We start from the raw sequence: 15,932 nt of genomic DNA, 5'->3' as shown, positions 1-15,932 counted from the left end.
CACTTTCTATGCTGAAGGGCCTTTCTCAGCCTCTCTCCCATCCCCCTCAGCCCAACAAAGAGTCACTCGGTAATGGTGACTCCATTCAGACGTGGGGTGCTAGGTCGTGCACACAGCAGCAGGGGGAAGACAACCAAGTAAATCTAATCCCCAGCAACTTATCTACTTCCCTTGTCCCTCCTGGAATAATACAATAGTTGCTCAAGTTCATACAGAAATTTTGCTTCTTCAGGGTAGGAGCTGGGGAGCTGAGACACCCCTGATGGTACAGGGAGGTTGATAAGGACATACTTAGCAGCCAAGCTCAGTGAACGTCTGGTTTTCAGAACTCTTGTCACAATAGTCAGTTATCCTGGAGGGGACCCCCCAGCACCATGGCTCATGACCCTGGGGTTCCCTAGTTTGGGCTCCTTGACTCCAAACTTACTGCTCTGACATCAAAAGTGGGGGCAGCTCCACCTCAGTGAATACGCAACTCAGGGAGGAAGCCCCCTGTGTTTAGCAGCTGGTGTGAATCCAGGCCTTGTTAGCAGGTAAAGCAATTAGCACATCGGAGCAAAGTGACTGGATCTGGGGGTATTTAGGAGGCACAAATGGCGGGCTTGGTGAATTGCCCTGGGGACACAGAGGTTTCAACTATCATGCCAGGTGGGTAACAGAGTCCTCTGTTGAACAGGTAAAAACAGATTGAGAAGCGTCTTTGAAGGGAAGACGAGATCACGAGTACAGCTGTGAACAACGTGTTGAGTGGGAGATGTTCGTACAATGTTCTCTCCGAGACATGGGGCAGGGCAGCTGGATATACCTGCCCTCGTTCTGCGTATTATCGGTTTAGGGAATTACCAGTTTAGGGACAGATGGAGATGGAGGCCCCAAGAAGAGGAGTCCCTTTATACTGTGAAGCAGCAGGTAGAGAGACAGAAAGGAATGCAGAAGCTAGCATCTTAATTTAGGGAACGAAAGGAAGATAAGACCTGAGATATGTCCACTACATTTGGCACCCAGAGCTTATTGGTGACCTGCAAGGGGGCAGTTTCAGCGAGGGGGGGGACAGTTTCAGCTCTCTGAGGACATGGCTCAATTTCAATCCCCAGTGTCCCTTATAGCTCAGTGAGGCCGTGTGACTGAGGTCTGGCCACAGACTGTGGGCGGAAACGAGACACTGTCACTTCTGAGATAGAACTGCTCCCCACCGTCCTCCCTGGGCCCCTTGTCCTGAGTCTCCCAACCAGAGTAGAGGACCCCAAGGCCTTGGGAGCACAGAGCAACTCAATGGAAGGAGACGGGTCTCTGAATTATCATATTGTGTTATTGGGAGCCAGGGGATTCAGGCCAGGGAGGCCAGCAGGCATAGACACCCCAGGGTTAGCAGGAGAGTGGGGGGCAGCCAGCGAAACAGCAGTGCCAGAAGGGGTCAGAGTGGATCGGGGGGTCAGTACCGCTGGGCTGAAGGAATGTGCAAGCCGGGAGAGCACCGAAGTACTGTTGTAGGCTCAGGCTCAGATCCTGTCAGAACCTCAGGTGTTCCCTGCAGGGACAGAAAGTGCTGGAGTTGAAAGACTGGCAGCTTCAAACCGTCTGCGGGTACAAGGCACACACTCTGTGTGTTCCAACTCACAGCCGCTTCGGCCCCTGGGACCTTGGCTCTGAGTCTGCCCCTCATGAACAGGCTCATCGCCTGGACCGTGGCAGTCCTGGCCAGCCCTGTGAGGTGTTGACGCAAGGTCATGCCACGTTTAGACCCCAGGTCCTGACTGTAGCCTGACTCCATCACCTCTGCAGCGGATCAGGAGTCATGTAGGACCATCTGGGGTTCCAACCTGGTTCTGCTCCTTGCTCATGGGGGGACCTTGGGCAAGGCCTTTCCCTCATTGCATCTGAGCCCCTCGCCTGCAAAAGTGAATGGATCAGGCTGGATGATTTCTAAAGTCTCTCTTACTAAGAAATGCCATCATTCCTGAAATAGGTGTATTCAGGAAGCTTCAGCCTGGTTTTGCCAGGGGGCAGCAGCCCAGGTCTTTAACGGCAGACTTCCAATGCCTCTGACCAGGGAAATCTTGCAGCCTTCAGCCTGTGTAAAAAGAGGTCTGGGGGGAAAGAGATACTTCCTCGCCTAGCAAAGGAAGGCCCATGAGGCGTAGCCGATATGAATATTTGTATGAAGTCAGCAAGTTGGTCACCCCTGGGAGGGGCTGTGTTCTCTTTCTTGTCTCACTTTCTTCTTTTTCAACCATCTACATTTACAACCAAGCATTTTCCTTTGTTCCCATTTCTTGTGCCCTTTATGATGACATGGCTCCGCCCTCCACAAGTCCCTTGGTCCACGGAAAAAGAGAATTGGAAGAGGATGGGGAGTCCTCTACCATTTTGCTTTTCTCGCTGGGGCCACCTTCAATTTGTCTTGGTTCTGCTTTTCCTGAAATAATAGTTAGACGGGACTTTTGAAAGGAAATTGCTCTCCTCATCTGCCAAAATATTTGTTTTTTTAAACTAGGGGACAGATTTCCCCCATTGCATTGTGATTCAGACTAATCTAAAGTAAAACTGTCTTCTGATCCTGTGCCACTTGGAATGGAATGGGGAGGTGATCCAGGAGAGCAGACAGGAAAACCAGCCTGGGATAGAACATTTTCTATGACGGTCCAGCATGGGTGGGGGTGCTGACCAAGATGGAAGGCTACCCAAAGCAGAAGACAAGCACGAGTCATGCCCAGCATGACCATCCCTTGCTGACCCAGCGGGGGTGTCAAGAAGTCCCACCGGCTTTGGCACCCCCAAAGGTGCCCCCTGCACTGAGCACAGTTACAGCCATGGGGAAGATGACCAGGAAGGGAAAGCAAGACCCAGGGCCACCAAACAGCCTTAAGAGATAGAAGGTGCCCTCCTCTGGGACCAGGAGATATATTGTATTTTTAAATTCCAAGAACTTGGCAAAAGGAGAGATCATAACCATCTTTATTATCCAAATTCTAGAGGAGATAATTCTGCACAACTGGAACCTACTAGCTGCCAAAGTGGGCGGAGGTGACTCCTGAGGGTGGCCTCCCTGCCCGGATCCACTCAGGGCCCTGCAAGGCGTCTGCTGGGGACACAGCCAGGAGCTCCGAGGCGGTGACCCGGCCGCAGGTCCCCCTGGACCCAGCCACGGAGGGAGCCCTCCTCCTCCCAGGTGTGAAAAAGACCAAGGCTACCTCCCTCGGCAGAGGAGGACGGTGCTTGGGCTTCACCGGGGCAGGCAGCCGGCCACAGGGTCCGGCCGTGGCACCGGCATAAAGTTCATGGGGCACAGCAGCAGTGGGCACGTCTTCTCGTGCTCCTTCAGCGCCTCGCTCAGGTGCTTCAGCTCCTCCGTCAGCTTCCCAATCTCTCTCCGCAGCACGGTGTTCTCTTGCTCCAGGCACTCATACTCCTGGACAGGGACACAGAAGGAGTGGGGTGCCTTCTGCAACCACATTCCCTCCCGGCGTGCCCACCTCCTCCCCAGGTCAGCCTTCCCGCCAACTGCGCCCCCTGCCACCACCCCTGCTCGTTTGTTCCCTTGCTTATCATTTCTCTCCTCCCACCACGATGAGAGGGAGGGCAGGCTTTGCTTTTTGAATCGACTTTATGAAGATATGATTTTCAGCAAGCAAAATACACCTGTCTTAAGGGTGTAATTCAGTGAGTTTGGGCAAATGTTAACGTTGGTCAAGAGAACTGTGTCACTCCTGAAAGTTCCTGCGCAACTCCCCTCCCCTCCCCCAGCTGCTGAGCTGCTTTCTGACGATCTCCGATCTCCGTTGGGGTCACTGCTGTGGCCTCAGCACCCAGAACAGTGCCCAGAACCTAATACAGGTTTGCCGACTGCATGAGTAAATGGATGAAAATATCCCTTGCCTTGGCTTCGCCCCAACGCTCATCCTTGAAGTCTCTACTATATCAGAGTCTGCAGAGGCGTAGACCTGGAGGGGCTCAGAGAGACCCCCTCAGCCCAACCCACACAATGCAGAAACCAGACATCCAACCTGTGCTGGGCACTTTCTTCTTCAAAGGACAGTCCCTGCCATTTCTGGGCGGCTCTATTAGAAAGCTGCTCTTTGCACTGATACAAAATCTCTCTCTCTCTCCTTCAAACCCACCTATTGGGCTTGGTTCCACCTTAGGGAACCACACAGAGTAAATTCAATACTTCTTCAACATCGTAGTTCTTAGTTCTTGAAATATTAGGAGACAGCCACATACCACTTCCCCTTAGGTATGCTCTGAGCTCAACTGTCTCAGGTCTCCTGAGTTCCTTGGGTTTTGGGACTTTTGGCCCTCCTGCCCTCCTGGAGGTCATCCTGAGCCACACTCTAGTCTGCCAGGATCTCTGAAAAAGGGTCATTCCCAGAATGCAGTGCATGATTCTGGGGACGGCTTGTTCATGCCAGGGGTATGCATGGAGGTGGCCTGCTCCAGGGTTGGACCCCAGTCTGCAGCCACCACACTCTGGGGATTCTCCCTAAGCTTGCAGAGAAGTGCAAGCTCTGTCTGCTTCTGCTGCTTCTCTCGTCTAAATTTGGACGATGACTGATGTTCTAGAGATGAAGGGTAGGTTCTACATCCATTTCTCTTGACTTTCACCCTGTCCACCCTTCCAGCCTAGCAAAATCTTTCTGAATCTTAATGTGTCAGCTCATGGATCATGACACTACGCAGCTCATGGATCGTGATACTACACAGCTATAAGCTGCCCATTAACTTGATAAGTAGGTCTTCCCTTTTGTTCCTCCAAGTCACTGGTAAGTTCTACAACACTTGACCAATGGCAGAGCTCTAGGGCATGCCAAGAGAGATCATCTCAAGCCTGACAATCTTATTTAAATCTTGCTGCAATTTTGTTTACCGTGCATTTCCTGAGGTGGGGACCCAATCTTACTATTATCCATCACATCTTGTCTCTTGCTAGTAAATTTTAATAAATAACTTTTAAAAGTCTGATTTTTTTTACAGGCCTCTATGGCACACACAAATTCTCAACTCTGCCTCTTTGCAAATGCTGTCCTGCTCCACTGGACTACACCTTCCTCCTTTTCTGTGTGAGCCCAACTCAAGCCCATCACCTCCAGGACGGCTTCCCTGGCCACAGCACCTAATGAAACTGCATCCCTCATTATGTGTTCTATTCAATCATGTATTATATTCAATCTTACTCATACTAAGTAAGAGCACGCCCCAAAGATCAGAAATGTATAGCAGCTAGGAGCCTCTGCTACCCTTTCCTGTAGCTACCTATTGGGCCACTGCCCAGTGACTCCTCTGGCTCCTTCTCTCACCCACTTCCTTCCCTCCCCAGCTCTAGGCACCAGAGGGACTGCACACAGAGGCCATCTGAGTCTTCCCCAGGTGGGCCCTCAGGGTGGTCTGGAATACTCTCCAAGGCAGCAAGCCGCACCCCTTTTCCCTGCAGGCTGTCCAGGGTCAGTCTGGCTTCACTAGCGCACAGGCCCCATTCTGCCTTCAGCTCTCCTGCCAGCCCCAACTCCTCACACTCTCCTCTGGTCTCAGACAAGCTCTAGTTCTGAAGGCCAAATTCCATCTACGGCGCAGCAACAAGCCCTCCGTGGGCGAGGGAGAGTGCAGATGGGAAGACACGGATAGTCATCTCGGGAAGCCTGCATGCAGCAGGGGGGTGACAGGCTGCAGCTCTGTGGGGCACGTGTACACACATGCATGTGCGTGTACGCACACATACACGCAGCTGGAAATGTTCTTCACCTCCAAATAAAATGGAGAATAGATACCAATGGTTCCAATGAGCTAACATTTTAACTAGATTCCAAAAAAACAGGAAAGTCTCTTTTTGTGGCAAAATATTTCAAACTGCCCTTCTGGATTTATTGAATTTTGTGGCAGGATGCTGTGAGCTTCGGAGCTTTATCTCTGGAAGCCATGAGGGGCCACGCTGCTTAAAGTCTTCCTGAGGGACCACTGCTTCCCCCGAGCCCCAGCCCAACAGGCCCCTCATCTGCCTTCTCTGCAGGGACTTTCTCTTCTGGGATTGGACTTTTACTCATAAACCTGCTAAAGGACTTTCATTGAGCTGAGGGAATAAAAACCAGAGAAGTAGTCAAGATCTTCAGGTGAGAACAGCTCAACAAAAACAAAAGGAGGCGCTGGGGCAGATGGAATGGAGCTGAGGGGACACAGGTACCTGGGCTTGACACCCAAGAAAAATAAGTAAGAACATGAGGCCCTTTGTTGTTGTTGTTGTTTTTTTCCAAAGATATGATCAGTTTAGCTCAAATCTTGCTGATTTTCACATCTTTGGCCCCATGAGGTTTGGAGGTTTGCTGCCTCCCCTGGCATTAGCCAGGACATGGTCACCCGCAGAGACCTGGTGGTGGTAAAATCATTGCATAGCCCAGTTTGGCCTCAGAAATTAAGCTGTCTGGGCGATTCTCATCTGGAGCAAATCTGGCAGTCCCCAGGGGACATGTGCACTGTCCAGGGACAGCTAGGTTGTCACAACTGTCGATCCTACTGCATTGAGTGGGTAGAGGCCAGGGAGGCTGCTCAACATCCTACACAGCACAGGACGGCCCTCTCCCCAAACAAGGAATTATCTGGCCCCAAATGTCAATAGTGCCGAAGCTAAGAAAGCCTGGCTTGGGTGTCTAAGAGGCTGATTGGGGAATAAGGGGCTGTCTGGGGGTATCCAGGATCCAGGATGACACATCTGCACACAAGCTGATGTGGGTACCAGGGACCAGAGATGAAAGCAAAGGCAGAAAGGAAATGAGGGGGCGGGAAAGGCCATCAGGAGGGCACAGCCACACACAGACCCCTTTCACAAGAGAAGAAAGTGAAACTCTGAGCGGCGCGGTGACTTTTCCAAGGTCATGCAGACTTGGAACCTGATTTCAAGGTCAATGGCAACCCCTGACCAAGGAAGCAATTCTGCTTTCACTTGGCAGTGCCTGGCCCCAAATTTCCCCGTGGTGGTTACCAGCAGCAAAGGGCTGTCGGCGCTCAGGATTTTACAATAAGCCTCTTCCCAAGCCCGAAGCTGCTGTCCTTCCCAGCAGAAAAATTGTGTCATCCGGGAGGGCTCTAGAAATTGGGTGTCATCATCAGTTTCTGAACCAAGGGAGGACGACACGAATGAAGCGTTCTCTTAGAATATGTAACATCTGAAGAAACTGTGACAACACAGACCACAACCAAACTGCCCAAGAAATCCGTCAGTTGGTGACATTTAGGGTTCCTGAGGATGGCATCGCTGCCTTCCTTTTCTGACTCAACGTTCTTTCTCAGTCTTACACCTTGGGGTGCCCGGCTCGAACCTGTCTGACCCACTTCTGAGACACCTTTCAGCCTCTTGTAGAAAGCTGGACTGTTCACTCGGGTCCCTATTTGTGGATGTGGACTCAGGCGTGTGCCTAGTGTTCAGAGATGAATAGGGGCTGAAATCCCCATAAGAGGTGTAGGCGCCTTGACAGGATGATTTGAAAAGCCACAGTGAGCGCTGAGGTACACAGACGCACATTAGGAACAGCTTCTCGGCACCACGGTCGGGCTTCCAGCAATCACCTCCCCGAGGGGAAAACTCACACCGAAGAGTGGCCCCAACCTCTCGGGCACGGCCTGCCCAGTGCCGGACTGTCCCTCCCCGCCCCCAACAACCGAGATGGAGAATTGGGAGGAGGGTGAGGGTGGCCCAGAAGCTTCTAGGAGCTGGGACTGGAGGAGGTTTCTCAGGGTGGGAGAGGTAGGAGAGGCTCAAGGTGAATGGACGAGGTGGGCAGGACAGAATGGTGGGAATTCTAAACAAGCCCTAAATAGTCCCCTCTGTGGTACTCGAGAAAGACAAATAGAGACCTGGAGTTACTCTGAGATATGCAGCAACAGCTGCTCCACAGGATGGGACAGACCATGGGCTGAGTAAAGCCCTTTGCTTTTTCTCTTTTTTAAAAGATTTTATTTATTTATTCATGAGAGAGAGAGAGAGAGAGAGAGAGAGGCAGAGACATAGGCAGAGGGAGAAGCAGGCTCCACACAGGGAGTCCGACGTGGGACTCGATCCCGGGACTCCAGGATCACACCCTGGGCTGAAGGGGGCGCTAAACCGCTGAGCCACCCAGGCAGCCCTAAAGCCCTTTTCATAGGCTAATCTCCCCAGGGACTGGCAGGCAGCCATGGCTACTGGGAGGAAGCTTTCTGCACCTGTTAGTGTCTCCTAGAGAGCGGGCCTGAACCCAGCTTTGAGGAGGTATCTGAGACCTGTGTGTGGCTCTCACTTTCCCCATCCTTGATGTGGCCTGGAACCCGAGGGGGCCTGAAGGGCTTTTCTCCAAGGACCCAGAGCAGCATGCTAGGGTCACTCACTGGAGCACAGTAAAACTATTCACATTTTTAAACCTGACACTCCACCCTCAATACGTAGATTTTTTTTCAAAGTTTAAAAAAAATACTTTTTTTTTTAAACTATATTTACTTTTTTTCCTACGTTAACCCTGCAGAACATAGATCCCCATTACTGTGATGCCCTCCCTGGAAAGAGATGAGGAATTAACAGCAGAGCTATTGGGACGCCTGGGTGGCTCAGCAGTTGAGCATCTGCCTTCCACTCAGGGTGTGATCCCAGGATCCGGGATCGAGTCCCACATCAGGCTCCCTGCGAGGAGACTGCTTCTCCCTCTGCCTCTCTCTGTGTCTCTCATGAATAAATAAAAAAATATTTAAAACAAAACAAAATGAAACAAAAAACAGCAGAGCTATTATTCATGTGCTACCCTTGGGTCCAGAGAGGACATTCCCCTTCTACAGTAGGACTGGGCTGCATTTCCATTTTCCTGAACCAGCCACCTGCGCCCCCACACCTCCATGTGACCAATAACACTAGTATGTAGCTAGTGACCGGAAAAGTGTGGACTACAGCTTTGGGGTCTATATATGGATGGAGTCACTGTCCTGGCCTCCTTGAAGCTGTGTTTCTTCAAGATTGGCCTTGACAAAAAAAAAAAAAAAAAAAAGATTGGCCTTGACAAGGTGATCGGTCAGTGGTGGGTAAACTTGATATACTCTTCTGGCTCCATCGAGGCAGAGAAGGGAATGTTCTCCCATGGAGGGACTGGGTTTCAGATCAATTAGCCCCATTTCCCAAAAGAGCACCTGGCATAATTGGTCATGTGACACAGTGTATGGACCCCAAGAGAAGCTAGGAACCCTACAGAAGGGTCCCCTACCACAGTTCTAAGAGGAATGAGGCAGGAGTAAATGTGGTGCTACCCCTAACTTCCCCAGGCATCTGGCTCATTTGGGTATCAAATCCAACAATGACAGATACTGAGAGAAACTCATCTTTTTTTGACACTGTAGTATTTCTGCTACCTTCTTATGTAGGCAGAGTAAGGGCTTCCCAAAGATGTCTACATCCAACCTCTGGAACCTGTGAATATGCTACCTTATGTGGCAAAAACAAACAAACAAAAAAACTTGCAGATGTGATTAAGTTAAGAATCTGAACGTGGGGAGATTATCCTGGATCATGTGGATGAACCCAATGTAATCACAAGGGTCCTTACAAGTGAAAGAAGACAGCTGGGTGGTCCAGTGGTTGGGGGTCTGCTTGGGCTCAGGGCATGATCCCGGAGTCCCGGGATAGAGTCCCACATAGGGCTCCCTGTATGGAGCTTGCTTCTCCCTCTGCCTCTCTCTGTGTGTCTCTCATGAATGAATAAATAAAATCTTTTTAAAAAAAAAAGTGAAAGAAGAAGTCAAGAGTCAAAGGAGATGTGACAATGGAACAATGTCAGAGTAGTGCAGCTTGACAAAGGCTTAACTAGCCAGTGCTGGCTTTGAAGATGGAAAGGGGACCACACGCCAGGGAACACAGAAGCCTCTAGAAGCCAGAAAAGGCAAGGAAACTGATTATTCTCCGGAGCCTCTGAAAGGAATGCAGCCCTCCTGACACCCTGATTTTAGCCCCATGAGACCCATTCCAGACAACTGACTTCCAAAATTGTAAGATAATAAACCTGCATTGTTTTAAGCCACCAAATTGGTCAGAATTCATTAGAGTTCATAGGAGACCATATACTTGCCTCAAAAACTCTTATGCTTCCAATAATAGGAATGAGAGCTTACTCCCTCTCTTTGTGATCCAGCAGCAAGGCCCTGCCTACAGTGGTGCTAACAAATATTAGTGGAATGAATCTACTCGCCCTCACTCCATGGAAGGAACACGTGTGTGTTATGGATAACACATGTGTGTTATCTATGTCATTTAGCCACCACTACACACATAATCACTTCGGACTTACAACTGAGTGTCCCCTAGTGTTTTCTTATATTAATGCACCTGGCTTCGATGAGAAGCTTCCTGAGGGGAAGGGCAGACGGGGTCTGAACGCAGGGCCAAGTGCTAACTGAGCCACAAGTGCCCTCTGGGATTTTTTAGTAACATGAGGCTAAAACCCGGACTGCTTCAGGATCAAGGAGAAGGAAGAAAGGAAGCAAAGGACATTCCAACTCTTCTAGGGAAAGTTTACCGGACCAATACAGGCTGGGAAGGACCTTCTCTGGCCATCACCACAGTATTTGTGTGAATTACTGAAATTAAGTGTAGTGCATCACTTATCTCTTTTTTAGGGCCCAGTCTCCCTACTTCCAAGGAAAGAGGCTGATGTTTATGAATTATGCCCACTGTTGAATTTCTATCAGTGGATCAATGTGCATCCTAAACCAGTTCTCAGTTTATTAGGAAAGGGTTTTCAGAGATTGTTGTTCCCCCTTGTAATACCTCAGTGCCTGCTATGCTGTCAACACCCCCAGAACAAGCTGAGACAAGCTATGCCAAGACAGCAAGCAGGGAAGTGCTAAACTTAAGTCCTCAATTACTTGCACCCATCCTGTGTAAAGATGAGAGTTCAGAACTGTCGCTCATTCTTGGCACAGATCCTTGGGCGCCTCTGAGGCCAGTTCCTGATATGAAGCAGTTCCCATGTCCTGGCTTTGAGATTTTGTGGGATTATGCATAAGGGTAGAAGAAATTGGAAGAGTTTAGGATAAATCCCAGGTTCCTGATGTGGGTGATGAGAAAGGGGGCGAGCTCCATTAACTCAGTGTGAAGACAGAAGAAAGAGTCTCAGAAGAAACACATATCACCACCATGCTGCATCCAAGCAGCCTGCAGCAGACCCATTTGGCAACATCTAAGCAGACGCTGGAGATATGGGGTGAAGGCCCCGGAATGGAGGTCTTGCATGGAGTAATCAATGTGGGGAGCTAATGCTGAGAGAACAGGTTCATAGATCAAATCTTCCAGGGTGGAAAGGCTAAAGGGCAGAGTCTGAATGCCTGGTCAACACCAACATTGCAGAAAACTGACAGAGGAAGAAGGTAGCAAAAGAAACTGAGAAGTTTGGTGTGTTGGTTAAAAGGGACAAGCGAGAAATGTGGTCTTTTAGAAGCTGAAGACCTTGAAAGAACGTCTCAGGAAGGGGAGGGTCAGTGGTGTCGAATGTTTCAGCAAAGTGATGTGATGGCTGATGAGCCTAGAAAGAAGCCCCTGGACCAGACAGTGCCAGGGCACTAGCGACCTCTGCAGGAGCAGCTTCCATAGGAAGGGGGTGTGTGTGCGCACATGTGTACTCACGTATGGTCATGTACGTGTGTGTGCATGTGTGTGCCTGCACGTGTACGTGTGTGGGTGTATGTGCATGGCTGTGCACATGTGCATGTGTGGGTATGTGAGTGTACATGTGGATGTGTGCATGGCTGTGTGCCATGTGCACACACGTGTATGTGGGGGGTATGTACATGTACATGTGGGTTGCATGCATAGGTGTGTGTGTACGTGGGTGCACGTGTGTGTTCGTGGGTATGGGTGCATGCATACGTGCATGGGTGGGGAAGGGCAGCAGAGAGGCCAGCAGAGAGGACCGGGGAGTAAACGGCACTGAGGCCAGTGGAAACAGCAGGATCTCTTGAAGGAGTTGGAAAGGGAGGAAGGAAAGAAAATCAATGGGGCAGTAGCTTGAAAAAGAATTGAGATGGAGAGGAGGTTTTGTTTTATTCTGTTTTGACTTACAAAAGGAACTTGAGAGTGAGAAACAACCACTGGATGAGGGAGAAAGATGTCAGTGAGTGAAGAATCCCAACACTGGGCTGGAAGGACACAGTGAAATGAGATGTGAGTGTCCAAATTGGTGGCGACCAGGACATGACCTTGGGGCCGCCACCACGGTGCGAGAGCGGAGGATGGCTCCTCTCCGGGGGGGCCCTCATGTGGCTCTGCCCCAACCACAGGCTCACCTCGTGGAGTTTGTCAGCCTTCTGGGTCTGCTTCTTCCGACTTCTCTGAGCAGCAACTCTGTTTTTTTCTCTCCTTCGGACCTTCCGATCATCATCCTCGGGACTCTGGGGGAAACGTCTGGTTAGGTGCATTGTCTGGCCCCTTCCTTGACCCTCTTCTGCCCTCTTTCCTCAGCATCGCTTGGCTTCACTATTTTATTTGCAATCAGGGCCAGCGCTTGTTTCTTCATGGGAGGGACAGCAGTTCAGGAGCACTCCCCACGTGTTGGGCTGGCCTTACGTGTTAATACCCATGAGCACCCTCAGAAATGTGTGGTGTGACTGCCATTTAAAAGATGAGGATAAGAAACTCAGAGAGGGTAAGGAACTTGCCCAGGTATCACAGCTTGTAAGTGGGTAAATGGGAAGTGGAACTCAGGTCTGTTGGACTCCAAACCAACGTTCATAAACCTCTACCCCACAGGGTGTGTGCCTGGAAGAGGTGCGGTGTCAACGTCCATCTGAGAACAAGGAAGGCAGAAGGCATGTGCTATCTGGAACTTGCTGTGTGCCAGGACTTATGCCACCACACACAAACAGGTACTTTTGATGCCGCGTGCAAATATTACGCTTATAACTAACTGCAAACACACAACTCTACCAACACATCCAATGATCTTAAACACCACCTCATTTGAACAATGCATGATGGACATTTTGTTTCACGGGTCAGAGTGAATCAGAAAGCAAACTGATGAGGTGTCTTGAAAGCTCTCAGCTTTATATGAGATTTAACCAAGCCTAGTTGAATCTTTCAAGTGTTCTGAAACAGGCAGGCTAAAAAAAAAAATGTACCTACCAAGGTAAAAACATTTCAGTCATAGAAAAACATGGAGAAGTAGAGTATTTGTTTTCCAGAATCCTGTGAGAAGGTACCAAAGGGGTGAGGAGGGGGTATCCTGTTTTAAAGAGATAGTTTAAGAGGCAAGAGGTCGGGATGCCTGGGTGACTCAGTGGTTGAACGTCTGCCTTTGGCTCAGGGTGTGATCCCGGGTCCTGAGATCGAGTCTGACATCGGGCTTCCCGCGGGGAGCCTGCTTCTCCCTCTGCCTGTATCTCTGCTTCTCTCATGAATAAATAAATAAAATCTTTAAAAATAAATAAATAAATAAATAAATAAATAAATACCAAGAGGTTAGTAAGATACAAATACAGGAAAGCTACTTAAGTATTAATATTAATGGAAAGCAAATATTAATAATATGAAATAATGAGTAATTTCAGTTATTTTATCTGGTCTTGTATTCTTTTTTTTAAATTTTTATTTACTTATAATAGTCACAGAGAGAGAGAGAGAGAGAGGCAGAGACAGGCAGAGGGAGAAGCAGGCTCCATGCACCGGGAGCTCGACGTGGGATTTGATCCCAGGTCTCCAAGATCGCGCCCTGGGCCAAAGGTAGGCGCCAAAGCGCTGCGCCACCCAGGGATCCCTGGTGTTGTATTCCAAATAGAAGAGGCACATATCTTCTCCCCAAGTTCTGATGGGTAAGGAATTTTCAGTATGTGGAGGAACGTAAGTCTATAGAAGGAGACAAATAAATAACATATATAAAAATAATACAGCAAATGGATGTGGTCTGGAAGTAATGCTTAAGGGACTGGCACAAGGTGTTAAAATGTAGTTTTTTAAAGGCAAAGAAGTCTTGGTTAACATAACCAGAACACCATAGGGATAAAATGTGATGTACAGCACAGAACTTTAGCTTTAGAAATACATAGCCCCCAGTTTTTTCTCTTACTGTCAGTATAGCCAGGGGGAAATGGGTTAATTTTTCCGAATGCTCAACTTTCTCATTTATTGTAAATGCGAGTCATTCATTCTTTCAAGAAGTATTAGCTGAGTACCTGCCATGTGCCAGGCACTGGTTTAGGACTGGAGATGCATGCCCTGAACAACTGATCAGTCATCTCTGCAGCAATCATTCTAACGGCCTAATGCTTAGGACTAGCATAGGATAAAATAAGATTTTTATCCTAAAGCTCCCAGGACAGAGTATGCCCTTAGTAACCTCTGTAGAGGTTGCTAGTTTTTGAGTCTCCCATAGTGCTTGTCACCAAATCATGCCTCTTCGTTCACAATCAAAAAGTCATAGGACACAAGAAAACAACCTACATCCTGCCCTCTGAGAGTGGACACTCAAAACTGGATTTACCACCAATCCATGTGGCCACAACCTGATAACCCAGCAGTAACATTTAAGCAAAACAAAAAGCGGGAAGCAAAGTGTTAAGACAGTCATAAATTATTAAGCATATCTTCATCAGTCCCCATAAAAAAAAAAAAAAAAAACCATGAGAGGTTATTATTATATTCATTTAACCGGTGGGGAAACTGAGACTCAAAGAAGCCAAGCAAAATGCCCAGAGCCACTCAGCCTGTGTGTGCTAAAGTAACCGAGGTCCAAACTCAGAAATGTGTGACTCTCTAGCGTCACCTGATGACACGATGTGCCAGGCATCGAAATGGAAAGGGGGGGCGCATAATGAGCCGGATGGGAAGTGCTCCGCTGGCCATCCCCGCGGGCCAGCTCGCCTGTTTCCGGAGCACGCAGCTGCACGTGCCGCCGAGGGTCCACCGGGGCTGAAGTGGGCCGAGGGGTTTCGCTCTACTCAGGGCCCCCACCCTGCACCCTGAGGCCGACGGGCCCCGGGTTCCCCATTCGGACGGTAGATGCTGGAGTGCAGGGACACGAGCTGCCCCTTGGCGCGAACGTCCCCTGCGCGCACCCCGGTGCCCAGGGAGGGCCACGCGCGCCGGCGGGGGGCGGGGGCAGCGGGCGCCGCGCAGGGATGGCGACGGCGGGGCAGCGCGGGTCCCACGTGCGGGGAAGCGTGGACCGTCTGCGCCCTCCCGCCTCCCCGCCTCCCGGGGCGCAGCAGCCGGGCCGCCGTCCGGACGCCGCGGGCCCCGTGAGCGAGCTGGGGACCCTCCCCGCGCCCCCCCCTGCGGTCTCCGGTCCCCGCCGCGCCGCACCCCGGAACCCCAGCCCCACGTCCGCGTGCCCTCGGCGCCCCGCGCCCCGCTCCCCGCTCCCCGCGGGCCTCCCGAGCCCCGGCTCCACTACCTGCGGCTGCGGCTGCGGCTGCGGCTGGCTCCCGGGCGCCGCGACGCTCCTCTGCAGGACGCTGCCGGCCGCCGGGAGCACTTGCGACATGCCGGGCGCTCCTCCGGCCCGGCCCGCCCGCCCGCCGCGCAGCCTCGCGGAGGAGCGGCCGCGGGCCCGCCGCGCCCTGCACGCGGGCGCTGCCTACCGGCGCTCCCCGGGCGCCCGCATCCCCGCGCCCCCGCACCTGCCGCCTCCGCGCCCCGCCCCGCCCCGCCCCGCCCGCGCGCTTCCCGCTCTCCCCCAGCCGCCGCCGCCGCCGCCGCCGCCGCGCCACGCGGGTTTCCCCACCCCGGCCGGCCCGCCCCTCCCTCTCTCGCCCCCGCCCCGTTTCCTCCGCTCCCCGCCCTCCCGCGCACCTCGGGGTCCCAGATCCCACCCAGGCCGCGGCTCCCCCCGCCCCCCGCGCTTCGTGGAAGTCACGTGGTGGCTCCGAAACCCGGGAGGGAACGCGAAGCCCCCGCCACGGGAGACGACGCTCGGGCGGCCGGGGGGTCGCAGCCCTCGGGGAAC

General features: G+C 51.4%; 1 protein-coding gene across 1 annotated transcript; it reads right to left on the bottom strand.

The window, feature by feature from the left end:
• Positions 1 to 2,937: 2,937 nt before the first annotated feature.
• BATF3 (basic leucine zipper ATF-like transcription factor 3) lies at positions 2,938 to 15,539 on the bottom strand. The gene is made up of 3 exons (XM_072831127.1): positions 15,381 to 15,539; positions 12,277 to 12,381; positions 2,938 to 3,409 (listed from the first exon to the last, which is right to left on the bottom strand). Exons 1-3 carry the CDS (start codon positions 15,468 to 15,470, stop codon positions 3,224 to 3,226), a joined length of 381 nt encoding a protein of 126 aa, XP_072687228.1. The 5' UTR covers positions 15,471 to 15,539; the 3' UTR covers positions 2,938 to 3,223.
• Between the last annotated feature and the right edge of the window lie 393 nt (positions 15,540 to 15,932).

The sequence above is a fragment of the Canis lupus genome, chromosome 6 (assembly GCF_048164855.1).
Source record: "Canis lupus baileyi chromosome 6, mCanLup2.hap1, whole genome shotgun sequence".
Lineage (NCBI taxonomy): Eukaryota > Metazoa > Chordata > Mammalia > Carnivora > Canidae > Canis > Canis lupus.
Note: the sequence above shows the minus strand (reverse complement) of the source record. Positions and strands in the feature narration are given on the sequence as shown.